The sequence below is a fragment of the Haliotis asinina genome, chromosome 12 (assembly GCF_037392515.1).
Source record: "Haliotis asinina isolate JCU_RB_2024 chromosome 12, JCU_Hal_asi_v2, whole genome shotgun sequence".
Lineage (NCBI taxonomy): Eukaryota > Metazoa > Mollusca > Gastropoda > Lepetellida > Haliotidae > Haliotis > Haliotis asinina.
The window spans coordinates 34,422,324-34,437,328 of NC_090291.1; the positions used below are offsets into that span (position 1 = coordinate 34,422,324).

Sequence of the window (15,005 nt, forward strand, 5' to 3'; positions counted from 1 at the left end):
TTATATCTAAGGACAGTTAACATTTATTCTTTCTGACAAACGATTGATGTTACTGATTATTGTTAGCCATATGACTGTTAAGTTTCGTCGCCCAGTCAACATGGGAGTCCTTTTGCATCGTTTTGATTTGCTATTTTGAATCACAGCTAAAATCACATCGATATACTCGGTTGTTCTCTACTGTACTTATCTTGAGTGAGGCTTATCATGCTATACTAGGCACAATAAGAAACCTAGTGCAAAACAAATTCAAAATCTAAATTTATCAAACCTATGTAGACACATTATGATTTAAACTCAGAGATTAGTGACACGTCTCATTCCATGACCTCAGGGATTTCGTTCTTGAAACGTGCAATACGTTGTTGCACGTGCATTCCGGGAAAGAAATACAGAGCAAACGAATGTCACACAATACTGTCACTTTGGAAAGCCCAACCCCTTACGATCGTTCAAAAAAGTAAACGGCTATTAAAACGCATGGCATCCCAAGGCTAACTTCTGCACAAAGCCATGAGGCCATCGGGATAGTCCGTTGGGGAATGTCTCAACGACAAGTGGCTGCACATTTCCACTGCCACCGGAACACCGGTTCTTCACTAGTGAGACGCTACCAGAGCACACATGACGTCATCGAGTGGCCACGGTCTGGACGTCCACGTGTAACAACGCCAAGACAGGACAGATGGATAAGGGTGACCCATCTTCGCCACAGGTTTCAGACTCCAGTGATGACTGCCCGGACCATCCCAGGACTTCCCCTATTCACCCCAACACAGGTCGACAACGTTTACGGCATCACGGGATCAGACCACGACGTCCCACCATGCGACCTATTCTGACACAACGCCATGACAAGCTCGCCGAATGTGATGCCGAAATCATGTCCGCAGACCCCTGTTTTATTTTTACAGATGAGTCCAGGTTTAATATCAATGTTATTGAGCTTGTGACATGGTCGTTTGAACTCTGTCCCGCTTGTGGACTCGTGACATCATTGTGATTGACTTTTCAACTGAGATTCTCCTGACTTGTTATGGTCTCATGATACCTTTCACATTGTTATCGTACTTATCACCTGGAATAATATTTTGGCAATGCACAGTTTCTTTATGTGACTAGTATAAGACGTTTTGCTATGCAACCTAGAGTATGTATTTCAACTCAGACATTTTTACTTAAATAAATGATCTAACTCCTGGAAAATTTGTTCAGTTAACCTAGTATGACCGCGTGTGTGCGTGTGCGTGTGCGTGTGCGTGTGCGTGTGCGTGTGCGTGTGCGCGCACCTGTGCATGCGCGCCTGCGCGTGTATGTGCACTAAAGTTGATTGTTTGATGTGATGTTTAACGCCGCACTCAGCAAGATTCCAGAGGGTGGGGTTCACATACTTTGCATGTAAATTTTCGAGTGGAGGGGTCATTCACACTATACATCATCATCACACCTCCTTGCCAACGGCCCCATTCTACCTAAATCCGTGTTGTATGACGAGAAGCATGGGTGGTGTACCCTAAATATCAAGCCAAACTAACGTCCAAAAGAAACGCGGCAGCCGATTTAAAACACAAAAACGAACAAAACAACATGTCACAAATGAACATAATGAAAGGTATTGTAAACCAATCAGTCGGTGCCTAATCCTTGTGCAAACATTCATAACAATGCAATGAGCGATCAAATAAATATGGATGGTCATATCGGCGTAATACGTAACACGGTTTTTCAGTACATGTACAAATGGTGAACTCTGTCCAACATAACCGTAGATGGTATTGCGTGTCATCCCTGCAGCGTGTGTGACCTGTATTGGCTTGAATGCAGACTCCTGCGCTTGGAATTCGTCGGTCACTTGATGACGTCACACATAATGCATCGCCATTCTTCACAGAGCGCTACAATGACTTAATCCCGGGAGGTTGTTGTCGCCGTCGAATTTGTCTGCAAATGATATCCCAATTGAATTTAATCTACAGGGTTACGGTCTAGAACACGAGCTAGCCAGGGCAACTCGTGAACGTTGTTAATGTTACAGAACGAATAAACTCAAATTACTCTTTTTACCATTGCATATGAAAGACTTCTGCCTTGTCATAAACGGAACACCATTGTTTTTGTTTTTTTTGGGGAGGGGGGGGGGGGGGGGGGGGTGTTTAACAAACTTTAAACGTTTTGTTGTTTGTTGGTGGAAGAATGGTTGGGAGTCAAAAGGGCAACAACAGCAGTGGCAGTAGCAACTACAGCAGACTTAGAAAGAGACAAGTCAAGGTCGAGACATAAGCACTAGTAGCCTAATGGTTGGGGAGCTCCAGCTATGGGTTTTGTGGCCAGATCCACGGAGGGGTTCGGGGGATTCTAACTCCCTGAATTAACCCCCACCCCTCCTCCCCGTCCCGCTTCCATGGTCTTTGTGGTGTCACTGAGTTGGTCATCCGAGGATATTAAAAACGAATAAACTCAATTTTGTGGTACTCTTTTCACAATTGTATATGAAAGACTTAATTAATACCAAGCGCTTAAAAGTTGCTAAAAAGCCGTCTGCTTCTCTCTCGCCTGCAAACGAAACTACAGACAGGCTATGTAACTCTGTCGCCAGAGCCATGCAGTGGCGTAATAGAAGGAACGATTTTCAGTTAGTTGTAAAGCAAATGTGTAGGAAGCTCGTCATTCTGCTGATTTCTCGACGTCACCAAAGACATGCCGAATTGTCAGGTAAAACAATAACAAAGTAACAAGTTAATTCATTCCACTTGTTACTTTGCTATTGTTTTACCTGTACATATAAATATAGCTCTGTACCCCATTCTCATTCACCTGATGAAGGAGTAAGCATTAACTCTGAAACGTTGTGTTCTCATAATAAAGAAGTTGATTTCCATAAAAATCTTCATCCTTATGTATTTCACTTCTAAATGCCCTTCAAAGACTTGAGTGTTTTATGCATTTGCACCCCCTAGAGTATATGTAATCTGACACGAATTTGACACGATCTTCGCAGTCTGATGCCTGGCATTGTCGCGTTGGAACATAATACCCGTGGCTGTTGGAACATAGAATATTTTTATGTGCCAAGTTTCTTGTTGGGCTTCAGTTTACATTTAGATATGTAGTACGAGTATGCAACTTATATCAGATTAATATAGTTCACGTGTGTTTGGGGCACATGCATCGATGTCAATTTTATCTGAATTGAAGTATTTGCTACGATTACTGCCTTTGGACCTTAACATTGCCTTTGGACCTTAACATTGCCGTATTTTGGTTACTGCTTGTATCCTTGCATCGTTTTGATAATATTTCTAATATTTTTGTTAAGATGCAGTTTTCAAGTACATGCTTTATTTTGCCCCGCAGTCTGTGTTGTCCAATGCACAACCAAGGCTAAAAGGATGTTACAGCACAGCTGACCAGTCAGGATTAGAGTATCCATGTCTAGCATGCCATCACTGATGGCACCGGGTGTCCTATTCTGGGACAGGTAACGATTCGTGTGAGAACGGATTTCTAGAAGTCATGCTAGTCGTAGGGGCGGTGGGGTAACCTAATGGTTAAAGCGTTCGCACGTCACGCCGAAGACTCGGGTTCGATTCCTCACATGGGTACAATGTGTGAAGCCCATTTTTTGGTATCCCCCGCCGTAATATTGCTGGAATATTGCTAAAAAGCGGCGTAAAACCAAACACACTCACTCACTCACCCATGCTAGTCGTAAGGGGCGACTAACGGGTGGTCGGGCAGGCTGACTTGGTTGACACATGTCACTGTATACCAACTGCGTAGATCGATACTCATGCTGTCGATCACTGGACTGTCTGGCCCAGAATCCAGTTAGTTAGAGACTGTCGCCATATAGCTGGAATATTGCGTGTGGCATAAAACTAAACTCACTCACTCCTATTCCTGTTCTCTGTAACAGGTTTGTTATAACTTCAGTCTACCAATGACGCATGTTTTTTGTTGATATGGATCTTCTGCAAGGTGCAACAAAACTGCCTCGACACCGGTGTTTTCGTTTGCAATAGCTGCTACCTGCTGGATATCACCTGCAGGAGACATATTACTTCATCGCAGGCAGGTAATATATCCCGATTTGTTATTGAATGTTATTCCATTTTGTTATGTCGGTAGGACAATGGGACTTATGTTTATAGTCATATCAACAATTCTCAACATGGTTTGTAATAAGCAAAAACAAAGTTGACAGGAGCTACCGGGAAGCATAAGTGGCTAGAAACTGCACACGTCACCATTTGGTTGAATACCACTTAGTAGACAGTCACTAAGTTAGGACTGATGCACAATGTGGCTGATAGTCTACGCTAAAAAAGGGCGCTGGGTAGCCTAGTGGATGAAGCGTTCGCTCATCCAACCGAAGACCCGAGTTCGATTCCCCACATGGGTACAATGTGTGAAGCATACTTCTGGTGAAGCCCATGTCCCCCGCCGTGATATCGCAGGAATGTTGCTAAAAGTAGTGTAAAACTAAACCCTCTCACTCAACCACTACAATAAATAAAATGACGGATTACTCGCGATTGTTATAATTAGCCATACACTGTGTACAATAAGGCTTTATCACACATACACACATGCACGCACGCAAACACGCATGCATACACACACAGCCATGTTGCTACGAATCGCCTATCTTATTTCCAGGAAGGCCTTGTTGGTTACAGTCAGGCTTATCACGTTTATAAGTAGTGCTCCTTCCATATGAATTGTTTACTTACTGACACTGACATGTGTACTGGTAGAACATACTGACATGATAATTTAAAAATATTATCACGGTACACCACAGCATGTAAATAATATGGCTCAGCATTAACACAAGTCTCTCTAGGCCCGTGGTGTTAGGGACCGTACATAATATATGGTAAGTGGGGTGATATGGAATCCTAGAAGAGGCGTTGTCGCCCTCCCCAAAACAGTAAAAAAAGAGGCAAACATAGCCAAAGCGAGCAATGCGACATTTTAGACATTTGAAATGCTACAAAGAGTCAGAATACTGTCGCCCCCATCTAACATGTGTAAAGAAAGCCTAAAATTGAGCGTCAACGCGCCATTGTCCTTTCCAGGATTCCATAGAATAGTGATGACTTTTTAGTGGAGTAGTATGTACAGTGTAAATGACTCTTCCCTCACCCAGCCCCTAAAATGTATGTACGAAGTGTGTGTTCACAACATTCTCCTGACATTATCATTCAACAACCCATGTTTGTCTTAAGAGACGACTAACGGGGTCGGGTACTCAGACTCGTTGACTTACTTGACACATGTCATCGCATCCCAGTTACGTAGATCGATGGTCATGCTGGTAATTGGTTGTTTGTCCCAGACTCCCTTATGTCAAGACCGCCACCACACAGCTGAATGCGGCGTAAAACATCACTCACCGATTTCCCATTTGCCTGGTCCTGACTTCGGAGTACGATAGTATTCACACAAATACAAACGAGGCCTTTCACATGTTAATATGGTGAATGTATGTCCTATCCTTTCAGAACGGTGCGATGGAACCACCAAGCATCTACTTCGGTTGCAAATGTCGAAGGTGCTACAGTTACAAGGCTCCGGACGACGGTGCCACCACGAACTGCGCCGCGTGTGAATGTCCGCCAAGTGACCACAGCGTCATGATGAGGGTCGACCCCGACGAGGATGATGATGACCTCCCTGATCCATCTTGTTATTCAGTAGTGCCAATGTCTGGCACAGCATCCGCCCCTCCATCGGAAACAACTTCATGGTCGTTGACAGACTCGGACGTAACTGACTTTGCTAGCCTGTTGGATACCAAGAGTAAGAAACGTGCTGCGGATGATCTTGGCGGGGAACCGGCCAAAAAGAAGCCGAAGGGTGCCACAACTGGACCAAAAACAGACAAAGATTTTAATGGGAATGAGGTATGTTCTACAAATCCCCAACCCTCTCAGTAACAAATTCCATGAAAGCAAAACAAATTGTATGTTTTCATGTACAACGTGACTTACCCGTGAAGGTCCGGTTTTGAGTATTGGTCGTCAGTTACCAGTTTCAGTTGTGGTGAGAGGCGACTGACGGGATCGGATGCCCAGACTCGCTGACTTGGTTGACACGTGTTCTTGGTTCCCAACTGCGCAGACCGATGCTCATAGCCGTTCATATGCCCATGTTGTTGATCACTGGATTGTCTGGTCCAGACTCGATTATTTGCAGACAGCCGCCATATAGCTGGAATATTGCTGAGTGTGGCGTAAAACTAAACTCACTCACTCTACGGATTGACTATCGTCCCGGCGTTACAGGTGCAATAAAAGCACCATCTTACTGACTGGTGATATATTTACGTGTGAAGAGGACACACGCCCATCACAAAATACGAGTGAACGTTTTTTTCATCCACCACTATTCCCTAAAACACAAGCTTCAAATATGAAACATACACTTTCTTTGACGGAGGCTGTCAAAGACGCTCACCAACCATTACAGAAGAAGCGATAGGAATCAAGTAGTGAGTGAGTCTGTTTATAAATACTCGAGTCTGAACCAGGCAATCCAGTGACCAACATCGTGAGCATCGAACTACGCATTTGGGGTACGATGAAATTTGTAAACCACGTAAGCAAATCTGACAACCCGATCCCGCCAATCGCCCCTTACGACAAGCACGCTTTACTGAAGGTCAGTTCCAAACCATATAGCTGTAGTAATATTGCATGCTGAGTGCGACATTAAACAACAAACAAAACATCACACTCCTTTCATTGTCTGTCCATTTATCCTAGGGCTTGCTGAAGATGAAGCCATGCAAGGTTCTCCAGACAGGACACATCCCCTTCACCGAGATGGAACAAATTCCATATGATGTCAGAGGAGTGTACAAGATCGCCTTCAACTGGCAGACAATCTACGTAGGCTCAAATTCCTGCAAGATCAAAACTACCCTGAAGAGCCATTTCAGCGGTCACGGCCGGGTCGATCTGTTTGACTATATTAAGCGCCTGAGTCAGAAGGACCTGGAGAAGGTGACGGTGTATTACCTAGACGAGACAAAGTACGTCCACAACTGCCCAAAGAAAAGTTATATGAAGTGTATTGAAGACTTGCAGGGCGCCAGACCAATGTTCAATCTGCCACTTAACAAAAATCCTACGTCAAAATGGTGGTGCAATGTCCAATAAGACGACCAATGTTAGTTGTATAATTCATAAACCAAATATCTCACATCGACGGAATCACGCCTTTATCTACCCTGCTTATCATGTTATAGTGAGTGAGTGAGCGAATGATTGAATGAGTGTGGTTTTACGCCGTTTTCAGCAGTAATCCCGCAACAAGAAATGGGCTTAACACATTGTACCCATGTGGAGAATCAAACCCGGGCCTTCGGCATGACGAGCGAGCGCTTCAACCACTATGCCACTCCACCGCCCCCGTCCTACAGTGATGAGATCTAGGAGGCGACCATTTGATATTCCAAGGCCAGCAAAGACCTGGGATGTTGCCATCAAAATGTGTGAAAGCAACATCGTCATGCCTCTGACAGAAGGAACAAAATATTTCGTATCACAAAATATAAATTGTTCGTAGATATGTGAAAGAAGCATTTAGGCTCGTAGTTTAATGCCTGGTTTTGCCTGTAACTGAAATTGATAGCAAGCACCAAGCACCAATTTTCTTTCCCCATCGAAGATCATAGTTGGTCGCAATTATCCTCAACCGTATGGAACCAAGTGCTCGTGTCTAGATATTGTTGCCATTGTTGTAGCGTGAATGATTTTTGCTTAAGCTGTGAATTACAAGTAAATAAAGGTAGAAAAGTAAAAGCATGTTTCTCTTCTAAAATGTTTGATTTTGTTATTTTTTTGTATGTGTGTGTTGTTGTTGCTATTGTTTGTGTTGTTTGATCTACTTAAGAGAAGATATGGTAATACTGTGATCGTACCGAGCACCGCATGCGAGGTACATGATGTAAACGAGTGACAAACGAAAACACATTCGTAACGATGTTTGTCTTTTTTATGCAAATGAAAACTGAAATAATTTATTCAGCACTAAAAAAGTATAATTTGTGCTAGTTAATTTAGATTACAAACATATACTTTTTTTTTAGTTAAGGGATATCGTAAATCGCGTCGCATCAAAAGCACTATAGTGATGTTTGAGTTTGATTATACGCCGCTATTAACAATACCACAGCAGGGGTTACCACACATTGTACCACGTGGGGAATCGAACCCTGGTCTTCAGCTTTAACCACCAGGCTACTCCCACCACCGAAAGTACTGAAGTCCCCTCGATCCTCAACAGATACACGGCTGTAATATTGCCGTAAAATTTAACTCTTTCACACATCACATAGTAAATGTATGCATTGCCCATTTCTCGTTTCCCGGTCATGTCGTTGTCGGGACGACGTGCGCTACATGTTACTCAATTGTTTATTTCATTAATTACTCACGTTTGTAAAGAGGTACAACGGTAATTCACATGATATCAATCTCTGTAGCTATAGAAATCTATCCATATCCGCTAAGAGTTACCTGCCCTTACCTGCAGTTGACCTTCAACGTGTGTCGCTTGGCACACTTTCGGCCAGACATTTGGTGATTGATTAATAGTCTACGTTTAGCTGGCCGTTGACATCACATTTAAGGTAATAGTTGAATTGTTGTTTTAAAAAATGACGAAGTCCTTTTTCCGTTAAAGTGACGGGTTTCAGTGCATACGATTAAAGGAAATGACAATCAACAAAGCGTCACTCGTCCGTAATATGTAAAGCCCAAACTTAGGGAGCGAACAGTGATGAAAAAAATAAAATGAACAAAAACAGCAGCGGTCTACAGCAGTGTAGGCTAGTGACGTTTTAAAGACATGTTCTCAATGACGTCATGTTCTCATTTTAAATATCATCTATTTGCGTATGCCAACAGTATATGTGATATTTGTGAGACCGTACACACGATAAGGGGAGGCAACTCGTGCTATTTCTCAGACATGTGACATGTCCTAACTTTTCATACCTATTTTGTTATTAAAAAGTCAAATTGCCAACATACATATGTGTAGTAGTCAACAACGACTGAACATTATTTAGAATTCAGGGACCATTCATAATTTATGGTTGGGATTTGTTTCATGCTTAAAATACATGCTTCTCCATTAAAAATGTCATTGTCCCCCAAGTCATAAATTCTGGGGGATAAATTTGAAAAGGAGTTTAAGTCGAAGACCCGCACCATTTGGCGTACCTCTGGACAATTGTTCAAAGGAACCTTAAACCTAATTCACCAACTACTATCTCCAGTGGTCACCATGCAGTGGTTACTAATTTATGGTTAGGGGTGGAGGGATGGTGATTTTAAGGTGGGGCACCCATATTGTTTTGGGGAGTTAGGGATCAGTAATTTTGTACAATGCTGTATGTAAATGTTATGCTTGAAGATTATTACTTTAGTACTTGACATGCAGGGGGTCACTTACTTTGCACATAAATCTTGGGAGGGGTAGGGAGTGAAGGTGTGTGTGTGTGTGTTCATTCACACTGTACATGCTTATTCTTTAAAAAAATCACCTCACTGGTCATAAATTATGACTGATCCCTCATGACCTCCCACAGCATCAAGCATGGTGATGAAGAATCTAGGCCATGTATGTCAACCACACAGAAACTCATTTTAAGTCGTGCTAGATGGATACTTTCTGGACAAGACTCTTATTGGTAGCTCAGATTCAAGTTAATTGAAAATCAAACTGAGTAAACTTGACATAAAAATAGGATATGCGTGTGGACATTTACAGAGGGCTATATTCATCCCCAAGTCAACAACAAATATCAGTTAAATTCCAACACAAGAATGATAATGAACAAAAAAAATACTTAGTGTTATAAATATTGTCTTGACTTCAGTTATGGATTTGTAAAGGGGCGTGACTTTCGTAGTCCACTAGGAAGGGAAGAAACATCTCACATTTTTACTATTGAATTCATTGCATTGTTAAAATTGGTGACAACTCAGTTGGTACCAAAATAACATTTACCGAATTTACTCACTTAGGTGTGCCAAAAAGCCCAGTGAGATAGATTATATAATTAGTGATATTAGTGAAATAATTTTAACTAGTCCAAGATTATTTATGCAAAAATAGACATCTGGTTTCAAAACGATGTGAATTGGATTGCACTGGTAAGTCCTGTACTTGATAAATTTCACCAATGAAGAATTGTTGAAGGCGTTACAAATAGGGAATATCAGATTATCAAGACGTAGACAAAATCATTTTTACTCTACTGTAAACTTTGGACTTCTTTACTCAGTAAGTGAATTCAAGAATAAGATTAAATCATAATTATTGTAATACATTAAATTCATTTGGGTTTGATATCAACACTCGAAACAGGTTCTGTCAAATAACGATCAGAATACAGCGATTTAAATGGCCGTAAAGAGTGAGACACCAAGTGGTGTTCACCTATTGCCCCCATGAGGGGAATCGAACATTGGTCTTCGGATCGAACGCTGGGCTACCCGACTGTCCCAAAACAATTATGTCACTATACAGTGCACATGGTTAGGAGCTGGGACCTGTCAGATATATGTCAGGAGATTTGTAGTTTAGGCGTACCATTGTTTGACATTGGTGAAATAGATATAACATGTTAAATTTATTTTGGATTGAATCTAACACAGCTGAAATGATGACAGATAAGATATATATAACTAGTTAGGGCTGGCTAAAGTGATCGATAATCGGAAATATCGCCGAGAAGAAAGATCGTTCATGAACAGAAACAAGTTTCAGTTATGTCACACAATATACATATTTAGGACTTCATGGACAGCTTCAAAATTATATTCAGGACGCTCTTTTTGTTAATCCGTGCATAAATAGGTCACCACTCACCCGTTATGTGAAATATGTTTATTTCCTTAAGACGTCTATGGCATGTTTGCTCAAGGTTACGTCTCTCCGATTATCGACCCGTAAAGATCCGGGGTAGAATAGGTCTTCAGCGACCCATGCTTGCCATAAAAGGCAACTATGCTTGTCGTAAGAGGCGACTAACGGGATCGGGTTGTCGGGCCCGCTGACACATATCAGCAGTTCCTAGTTGCGCAGATCGATGCTCATGCTGTTGATCAATGGATTGTCTGGTCCAGGCTCGATTATTTACAGACCGCCGCCATGTTTGCTGGAATATTGCTGAGTGCGGCGTAAAACTAAACTCACGCACACACTCTTCAATTATCGACCTCTGTGATCTGTATCGATAGCCAGCCTATGACTAGTCACCTGCCTAACCTCTCTGTGCTAACACAGGTTGCTGGAGGCTACATGATGTCTTATGTTGAAGACAAACGCGGTGTTCCCCGCGGAAGCTGCATCTGTGGACAATGCGCCCACTATGTACCACAGCCCGATGGACATGCATGTGGCTATTGCGGCTGTCTGCCTGTGAAGCATGAAGACCTCAGAAAGATCTCAAATCTGCAAGAGCCCTTTCCAGTTCTTGGAATTAAAAGAGAAATTGCTTCAGAAGATGAACTTCCTGTCATACTTGGGCCATGTAGGCCTAGAAAATCAAACAATCTCCCAGACAGATCAGATGCTAAGGACTGGACGTCTGAACAGGCAACAGCCGGTGCGAAGACACACAGTGGTGTGGTGTCAGTCAAAACAAACAAACTACCTTGTCATGAGAACCTGGCGAAGGATAACCAAGTACCGGAATCGTTCAGTTACCCGCAATATCAAAATTCAGATGCACTTAAGAAGGTAGTGTATGAAACAGTTCATCATTTGTTTAGGAATGCTCCTATTTACGTTAAAAATGTAAAAAAAGCACAACTTCACTGTAAACACTAGCGCCAGATTGAGTGTACCAGCGTACTGTGTATAAAACGCGTCAGTGATTATCAGTAAATGAATCAGTAATGAATTATTTTATTATGTGTAAATATGCTACAAACTACCAGGCAAAGTAAAGCGTACACTTTAAAACTGTTTTTTAGCTAAAAAGATATGAAAACATTACGACCCGTAAAGGTCTGTTCTGTTTGATTGGCAAACCCGTAAAAGTCCAGGTTACAGCTGATCTTCAGCAGCCAATGCTTGTTGTAAGAGACGACAAACGGGATTGGGAGTTCAGGTTCGATGACTTGGTTTACACATGTCATCGGTTTCCAGTTACGCGGAACGATATTCATGCTGTTGATTACTTGATTGTCTGGTCCAGACTTGATTATTTACAGACCACCGCCAGATATCTGGAATATTCCTGAGTGCGGCGTAAAACCAAACTCACTCACTCGCTATAAAATATTACAGGGTTGAATACAGTAACATCTACAAACGTAAATCCATAACAGAAATGTGAAACCCACATCAGTCATGAAATAACCATCCCTTTTCTTTATTTCCAGCCACCGCCAAACAGACACATATACATTGATTTGCCTTGTGGTATATACACTTACACATACCAAGGTGAATATCATATAATCTTTCTCCTCAGGTACCACCGTGCGAGCTCCTTCAAACAAGTCATATGCCATACTACGAGCTTCCTAGCAAACAGCCAATGAGGGGTGTATTTAAGATCGCCTACAAACACAAGACAATCTACATAGGAAAATCACTTAACATCCGTCGACACTTGAAAAGGCTTATGCCAGGGAGAATACGTCAGGAGATAGGAAATTTCCTCAGAAATCTTTCGAAGAAGAAAAAGAAGTATTTGACTGTGTCTTGGATCGACTCGGACGTATACGAGCACAACTGTAAAGGGAAGTCGTATTTCAGGTGTATCACTAGGATACAGGGGGAAAAGCCCAAATATTCCTATCCTAAGAAGTACACCGAGGCTGGAGGAGGAGCTGGAGGTGAAGGAACTGCAGCTGTACCTACTGACGTCGTGTCAACACCTGAGCTCACAGGCATGATCAAAACTGCTAACCAACATAGCCATGTAGAGGTGGAGGATGTTGTGCTTCACAAGAGGATTGACTCTCCGCCTCAAATTCAAAGTTTTAATATTGGAGTTGATAACAGAGAAGTAAAGAGACAGAGGAGTGAATCTCCGCAACAACAGCGCAGCACTCTCACTGGAGATAGTCAGGGAAGAAGCAAGAAGCCCTTTGGTAGTGGGAACTTTTTGAAAAAGGAAACTGATGACGTAAGCGAAGGAATTAAAATCACAGTTTTTGAATCATACGTGCATGAAGTTGAGCCTGTAGTGGAAAAAATAGCACCATTCAAAGGAAAATGTCAAACGAATCGCAAGAAACCCAAAACAAGTGCTGCTAACCTGCTCTCTAAAGCTCTTCAGCCTAAATCCACAAAACGTTCAAAAAATGCTCCAGAAGCTCTGGGCACGAAAGATTACGCCACAAAGACGAAGTCATGTTGCGTTTTACTGAACAAGGAAGTATATTACATACCAGAAGCAGACGTAAGTAAACCGCCCAATGAACATTTTGAGAAGAAAACATCAGATACAGAGGAATGTAATGGTGTAGAAAGAGTGAAGGCTTTATCTTCCCTGAGGAAAATCCCACATGTGTCATCTGCTGAGGAGACTACAGTTTCCAAATCTTCCAATGTAACCGAACTAAAGACAAAAGATGTTGCCATATCTACGAGATACATGGACACGGCCATGTCACCAGCAAAAGTCAATTGGTCTGGTGGACTTTCTGGACAAGAAAGTCCGTTGACTGATATCAGACTGAACACGTCAACACCCATTCATTTCATTCAAACAGCAGAAAAGAATGAGTCAGAATCACTATGTAAAGAACAAAAATCACACGGAGTATGGTCCTCTCCGGGTATCCCTTTCACTGCAGAAGAGAACCAAGAATGGGTTCCTGATATTTTGGCTGATTCAGAAGACTCGATGAAACTCATCATAGATGAACACCAATGTGCTTACTCACCTGACACATCAAAAAGCACCTATGAAAACTTGCCAGAGAGTCCCATAACCCCCTTGAACGTGGAACATGATTACAGGAATGAGTCTGTTAGATCTGATTCGAAATCTCATCCAGAGGAAGATGATGCTTCTTTTCCAGCTATTCCTGGAAGCTTCTGGAGTTCACAGTCGACACGTCCCAAATCAACACAGTGGGTAAGTCCGGTTCGGTATCAGCATCCAACTAACGCATCAACAGATTCACTGAGACCGCAAACTGTACCGACGATGTCACAGTTTCCAAATTCTTTCGAAGAGAACAAAGGAACCTTTAACTCAGATTCGTCGGATTTATCACATTCTATCAACCGTAGCATGGTGGCAAAGAGTAGATGTGAGGGTTCTACCGGGTGTACAACTGAGTGCGGTTCCACTGATGAGAGATTATCTCCAGGTACGCTTCCTAGCAAACCTCATGTTCATGTCTTTGCTGACGGGAATTTGTCCAGCGCTGCTAATGACACAAAACCTGTCAAAGCCCTTTCAGAAAACAACGGTTCAGTTTGTACCACCAAGTGTCTAGAAGGAAGGACCTCTCGTTGTGACACCAGAATTGTCGTTTGTGATAAAACGTCAGAACCCTGTAGTCCTCCGACTCAGTATAGGAAGAAACCCAATATGCGAAGAGAACCATGGCCTATGTTTGATAACATCGAACACTGGAGATCTCATCAACACGACCTTTTCAAATCCTACAGCTCTAGTAACTGCTACACAAGGCGAGAACAAACTTCAGGCAGGGTCGAAGCCCATCATGGAAACATGAAGGACACAACCCATTTGAAAAGAGAACGTCCCTCGGGGCCCTAGTTGGTACGGTACAGGATGTCCATGGTGCGCACTGTATCTAGACATCAGAAGGGACACAACAACCAAAGGCCGTACGTGTCTATTCGCGCAACTGACGAATAGCGATTTGAATTCCAGATAATCGGTTTAAAATCCCGACAGTTATCCTAGGCTGGCACAGAGCCCCGCCTCTTTGATTCACTTCCAAACTGTGTGTATGTGAGTTGTTTCGTTGGCAGTTTGTAGGAATGTT

General features: G+C 42.5%; 2 protein-coding genes across 2 annotated transcripts; both read left to right on the top strand.

Annotated features, from left to right (window-relative positions):
- The first annotated feature begins 3,997 nt into the window (after positions 1-3,997).
- LOC137257993 (uncharacterized) lies at positions 3,998-7,830 on the top strand. Its single transcript, XM_067795520.1, has 3 exons — positions 3,998-4,075; positions 5,508-5,909; positions 6,771-7,830. The coding sequence occupies exons 2-3, from the start codon at positions 5,517-5,519 to the stop codon at positions 7,164-7,166; spliced, it is 789 nt and encodes a 262-aa protein (XP_067651621.1). The 5' UTR covers positions 3,998-4,075; positions 5,508-5,516; the 3' UTR covers positions 7,167-7,830.
- Positions 7,831-11,325: 3,495 nt separating this feature from the next.
- Positions 11,326-14,773, top strand: LOC137257480 (uncharacterized). Its single transcript, XM_067794812.1, has 2 exons — positions 11,326-11,763; positions 12,503-14,773. The coding sequence occupies exons 1-2, from the start codon at positions 11,326-11,328 to the stop codon at positions 14,771-14,773; spliced, it is 2,709 nt and encodes a 902-aa protein (XP_067650913.1).
- Positions 14,774-15,005: the final 232 nt, after the last annotated feature.